We start from the raw sequence: 6,050 nt of genomic DNA, 5'->3' as shown, positions 1-6,050 counted from the left end.
TTCACATCTTGGAGCACTGGGTTGAAGTCTGGTCCCTCTTCCTGTGGAGATATAAACAATACCCTCCCCTTGGGTGGGTTAGCACGTGCACACTTCTTTCTAAGGCTTTCCAGACCTACATGTTTTGGCACTGCCTTTTTCTAACTTGTCTTCCACGGCCCTGGAGCTTGGCCACAGCGGTTTCTTTCCATGTTGCAGTTTCATTAGCATTGCTGTCCCTGAAATGTGGCAGTTCGCTCCTGCCATAGCTGTACCCTGTGCCTTCAGTACTTTCCTCCCTGATCTGTACTGGGAGATTGCACCCTCCCCCAGTGATCTCAATACAATTTTATTTCTCCACAACATTTATCACTATCTGAAATGGCCTTCGTTATGTTCTTATCTGACTTTATGCTGGAAAGAGGAGCCCTTTGGCAGAGTGGGTTAAGTTGGAATTAACGCATAGTGTGCGCTTGTTTGGACACTGGAAAGTACATTCTGTATGAACATGAACCTTGTTTATCTGCTTACTGCATAGAAGGTACTCAGTGAATGTTGACTGAATAAATTTGGTGAACATGTTTGTATTGGTCCTAAACATAAATGCTCATTTTAGGTCAATTATTTATGTGGAATAACCTTCGTTTTTTAAAAAAATTTTAGTAAGAACCTTAGTTCAGCCTCTCTTTTAGGGCAGTGTCTTGACTCCTTACTTGAGTGACTTTTGATGTTTGGCCCAGGGAACATCCACATTCTTCCTCCACTAAAACCCTCTGCACATCTCCAAGGCTATAAATATTTTTATGAGCAGACAGCCTCAACTTTTTTTTGAGTAGAAGATGTGCGTTTGAATCCCTGAACTTGTGGTTAGTAGCCCAAAGGTTACTCAACAGTACCACACCAGGATTATGGAATTGATTCTGGGAGGAATTGGTGCTTGGAATCTGAATTTTCAACAAGTCCTGTGGGTGATTTAAATGCACATTAAAATGTAAGAATGTCTGAGTATTTTCATTGTTTTTCTTGAGATTATTACTTCTTTCGAGTCATAATGATAGCTACCGTTTTTTGAAACACTGAATCAGGTATTATACAAAGAACTCTCGAAAGGTTCGCATTTCACTACTGAGTATCTCAGATGTTTACCAGCAGTTGGCGTTTATAAGTAAGAACCTTGGAGGTGAGGTGAGGTATTATAGGTGGGGGAACTTGACTGGCTGACTGTTTTCTTAACCTCTGTCCCTGACATCCTCTGAATGATAGCATTCAGAAAAGCCCGGTTTAATTATGATAAGCCATGTTTTTTCAAAGGATAAGATGATGTTTTAGGTCCCATTTCCAGTTCTGTCTTTAAGGAAGCCGTGTTGCTTTGCTGGCCCTCATGCCTGAAACTTCAGCAGTGATTATGGAGATGACGTTAAGAAATGTTCTACAAGACTTCTAGATAATCGTCTTTGTTGTATTGACCTACCAAGGCTTAATTAAATTTGGTGGGGTTTTTCCCTATCACTTTGACTTGTTCAAACAGCCATTTGAATTCTTCTGACTTTTCCTTTATTAATTTGGTTTATTTGGACATTTCATGAATCATCACAAACTGTAGCAATTTCTTACTGCTGCACCCTCTTCCAGGTGATTTTAAAAACTGTATCGTTTTGATGAGATTTGGTCCCAGAGAAGTACTTTCTGCTCTGTAAGCTTGGCTAACTCTCCCTGTTTATCTTTAGAGACTCGGATCTCACAGGGTCTTTCCCAGAACTCTTACCTAACTCATCCCAGGCTTTTCTAAAAAGCCATGTATTTGTGTCTCCTGCCCTTTCACCTTTTGTGTTTAATGATTTTGGGCCAGCTGGCTTATTGATTTGGGAGGCTCTGGAGGTCAGGGGGACCCAATTAGGCAACCAGTAGGATTGTTGATGGTTATAAGATTAAAGTCAAGACTTCTGTTTGTCTTTCAAGAACAGTACTTTACCAAATGAATTACTTGTACTGATTTTTCCCATAAAGCTTAATAAGACTTGGAACAAAAGCTCAATACAAGAAAGAAAATTAAGTTGTTTAACATTGATGTTGATAAATACTGACATTATAAGTATCCATCAGGAGAAAGATGGGGATTTCTACTCCGGTAAAGAGTTACAGTCTCAGAAACCCACCCTGTCCCACAAGGTGGCCATGAGTTGGAATTGACTCCGTGACAGTGAATTTGGACGGAAGCGGAGGAACAATTGTGATGTTGGCACAGGATTGGACAATGAATTGATTCATTTTTTTGAGCACAGGGTCGCTATGGGTTGGAACCGACTCACTGGCAACTAACAACATCCATGTTGTAATGATTTTGTAAAATTAAGCAAACCCAACTCTTTCCTTGGTACGTTCTGATTTATATTATGATTTTTTTTTTAAAGGATTATAGGACTTCTTAGTTACTAAACCAAAACCAAATTTATTGCCATTGGGTCAATACTGACTCATTATGACTCTATAGGACAGGGTAGAAACTGCCTCCCTGAGTTTCCTAGACTTAACTGTTTATGGTGGTAGAATGCTCCATTTTCTTCCTTGGAACTGCTGGTGCTTTGAACCACTATGCCAAGCTTGTTAGGAAAGAGAGAGAAAGGGGGAGGGAGGAGGGGAGGAAGAGTGTATGTACATATAGTGTGTTAGTGTACATTTTTGTGTGTGGTTCGAAAAACAACTACTAACTACATGGATTTTTGGTTTTTTTTTCAGTCGAACAGTGGGCGCATAGCTGTAGAATTTGTTAACCCAAAGCCATTCTGAAAGAGAGCTGAAAACATGATGGCTTGCTTGAATATCAATAATATTGACAATATTGGGAGCATACATATCACTCTTTTTTACCTTCTTTAATATGTTTAACTGGCACATCAACCATGCATGCCCCTAATTTACACTGGGGCAATCAGTCTCAGGTTGTTGCCCAAGGTCAAGATACTAGTAAATGGTGTTGTTAGGTCCATAGAAAACTGAGTTTGATTCTGACAATCCATTTACCTTGTAGCTTCTCTTTGGACAATTTTTCTTACTAACCCGAGTCCTCAGTTTTTTGCTTCACAGAATCATGGAAGTCATAATGAGTAAAATTTACTTCTTTTTTTTTATTGTTTCATCTGTCAGAATATGCAAGTAGAATTCCTTTCATGAATTTTTTTAGTTCTTATATCCTGTGTCACCTAGCACTTCTAATAGCCCCTCTTTATCTTTTATATAAGATGTGTTTGTGCTTAAAATGTTACAAAAGATGATAATATATAAAAATAACAACAAAAACTAATCCTCTCATTCATAAACCATATCTGTAATCATGTTCTTCTAGTCTTTTACTTATTTTAAATTCACTTTTGGTGTAAATGAAATATCATGTGCATATAAGCTGATAACCATATACTGTTGGCTTCACACACAATGAGCTTTTACCATGGCCTCAGAAACTTTCTCAACATGATTTTTACTCACTGCATATCATAAGATATTTTGGGTCTCTTGCTTGAAGTTTTTATGTACCACTGGGTATGTGTTTTTTACAGTTTTTCACTATTGTAAATAATATGATATACCACGGCTTTAAGTAGTTAATCTCAGATCTGAATAATTAGAGAAATCAGTCTAACTATTTCAGAAAGTTATATTAAAGACATTTTAATGAGATGAAGTGCTTTTTAATCCTAAGTCCACAAGTACATACAGCATGTCAGAAACTTACATGAGGACTATGAGGGTGACGCAGGACCAGGCAGTGTTTCCTTCTTTTGTGCAGAGAGTCACTTTGAGTTGGAACCAGTGATGGCACCTAACAACAACAGAATAAGGAAAAGGGAATGCCTTTCACTTTTCCAGTTTTTTAACCTTTATTTGAATTATTTTAACCTTAAATGTATATCGCTTTTAAAATGAAAAAAGATTCAGCTCTTTGGAAACTTTATTTTTCTCAACTAAACCATTCTGTAGGTTTTATAGCAAGCATATGTTTTATTAATAAAAATTTAAACTTCATTGCATTTGTTTTGGAGAAAGTTGCTGCCTTGTTGCTTATTTTCATACTGAATTTCATTTCCTAATTTTTTTTTTAGTCTTGCGGTCCAAAGCCCAGATGTGAGTTTCTGCTTTGTAAAACACAGACTGAAGCTGCTCATTGCTTGACTGCATTCACTGGACAGATATTATAGGTGCCGAGCTGTCCAAATTTAACAGCCAATAAAGATGCTTCAAATCAAGTTGATGGTGTCGTAAGAATCTTCCTGGTATAGTTCCAGACTTAGTGGTCAGTGTTCTGGCTGCTCTCATGACTTATCTTTTTTTAAAGATTTTAAAGAGTTAATGGTTTATTAATTCTCTGGTGAAAAATGCACATTACCATTGCAGATCAAGTCGCTGTAGAATCTTTGTTCTTTCTCTCTGCCAGCACCAACACTGCCCTTCATTCTGTTCTTGCGTTCCTTGTCCTTTTTTCTTGAGGTCTGTGCGTCTCCTACAGGCCATGTCTTGCAAGTCTGTGTTTAGGTTCAGTTTTCTTTGCATCATCCAAAGAACCGTAAACCATCCCGAAGCCAGTAGTATTGTCACCACCAAAATGGGTTCTAATTCCCAAACCAAAAATGACATCTGCTGTGGTCTTACACATTTTGGCTAGTTTTTCACGATTTTCTGTCTTAGGCACTGTCTCTGTCCCAGGGTGAAGGACATCAATGACCATTTGTTTTCCCTGAAGTAGTCGGTTGGTCATAAACTTCCTGGTCCAGATAGTTACTGAGTGGAGGATGCTCAGCAGCGTACACCTATTCAACCATTTCTACATGTCCAGTGGCAATGATTGCATTCTTGGGGTGGTCAGCCAATTTTGCCCTCCTTTTCTGAGTTATCCCTTCTACATTAACATAAACCCACTGCCTCCTTAAATTTCTTGTTTCATCTTTTGAGTTGTTGTGGTCACTTTGATCTCATATCTTAAAAGGAGCATATTGCTCAAGGCAGGCAGTTACTATTTTAGCTGAACTACTGTTTGGTTTTAAGAAGACTTCAGGGGATATTTTTGTCATAAGGTGTAAAGGTTATCTTGGGTCAGTAGTTAGAGTAGTTAGAGCCTCCATGGCTCTAAAATGTCTGGATTCCATGACAGTTTGAAATTCTGTTCTGCATTTCTCCTTATATGATCATGATTCTTTGGTAGAATCATTGATCAAATTGTTCAGTAATATTTTATTTTTATGAATCTTTCGCTCAGTTCTGCTGGTCTCATGGCAAAGGGGACAAGTTAGCCCCACATTTTATCTTTTCTGACTCTTTTCTCTGCTACTTGGTATCATTTGTTTGCTTACAGCATACTTTAAAAAAAAACAAGTCTTCGTTCTAAACAGTATGTACAAGAGAGCTTCAAAAAGTTTGTGAGAAAATGGTAATGAAAGATAATGGAATTTCCCATTAGCTTTTTGAAGCCTTCTCATATTTTGTTGCCTTGTTATTCTTAGCAAAGGTAACAGAAGAAATTTGACTTGAAATATTGAGCAGATGTTAAAAAATCCAGGTTGCTCTCTTGATCAGAGTGATTCTAAGGGTTTTTCCAGTCATGATGAAAGGCATCTATGTGCGGCTGTAGCACGAATGAGAGTTACAGTAGTTCAGAGAGCAGGAACTCCTTTGCTGTGTTCAAAACAAGGTAGATACGCAAGTGGAGATGAGCATGATATTACCAAAATCCAAAAGAACCTTGATTGTGTTCTAACTTAGTATTTGAATGATTATCATTCACAAACCTAGTATTGTGCTTTAGCTCACGATTTTAGAACTCAGCTGACTTTAAAAATTTTACCATGGTAAACTATCTGTAAGAAATACTTCGATTTTAACGGCTTTTAAAATGTTAGGCATCCATCATCATTATCTCTTCAATCTATTTATATCCCCTCAAATAGAAACTGTACCTATTAAGTAATAACTCCCCACTCACAGCTCTCCCTAACCCCTTGTGTTAGACAGGGTTCTCTAGAGAGATAAAACCAAATTCTTGATAATATAATATATTTATTTATAAAGGTAATTAATATATA

General features: G+C 37.5%; 2 protein-coding genes across 4 annotated transcripts in view; one reads left to right on the top strand and one right to left on the bottom strand.

The window, feature by feature from the left end:
- SMIM14 (small integral membrane protein 14) overlaps positions 1-6,050 on the top strand; it is an 88,626-nt gene that overhangs the window by 4,699 nt on the left and 77,877 nt on the right. Inside the window, exon 1 of one of the 3 annotated variants that reach the window (XM_045284181.1) lies at positions 4,096-4,172. The exons of the other annotated variants lie outside the window; for them this stretch is intronic. The gene's annotated coding sequence lies outside the window, so the exon portion shown is untranslated. Of the gene's footprint in view, positions 1-4,095; positions 4,173-6,050 lie in introns of those variants that run through there. 3 annotated transcript variants of the gene reach the window in all.
- The window catches only part of LOC123520976 (40S ribosomal protein S24-like), a 6,852-nt gene continuing 5,133 nt past the window's right edge, over positions 4,332-6,050 (bottom strand). The window contains 2 exon segments of the mRNA XM_045284050.1: positions 4,332-4,471; positions 4,474-4,781. Coding sequence (XP_045139985.1) covers positions 4,332-4,471; positions 4,474-4,781 — 448 coding nt within the window.

This window comes from Echinops telfairi, unplaced genomic scaffold (assembly GCF_000313985.2).
Source record: "Echinops telfairi isolate 266 unplaced genomic scaffold, ASM31398v2 ScPeMD7_7468;HRSCAF=8506_0, whole genome shotgun sequence".
In the NCBI taxonomy this organism is placed as follows: domain Eukaryota; kingdom Metazoa; phylum Chordata; class Mammalia; order Afrosoricida; family Tenrecidae; genus Echinops; species Echinops telfairi.
Note: the sequence above shows the minus strand (reverse complement) of the source record. Positions and strands in the feature narration are given on the sequence as shown.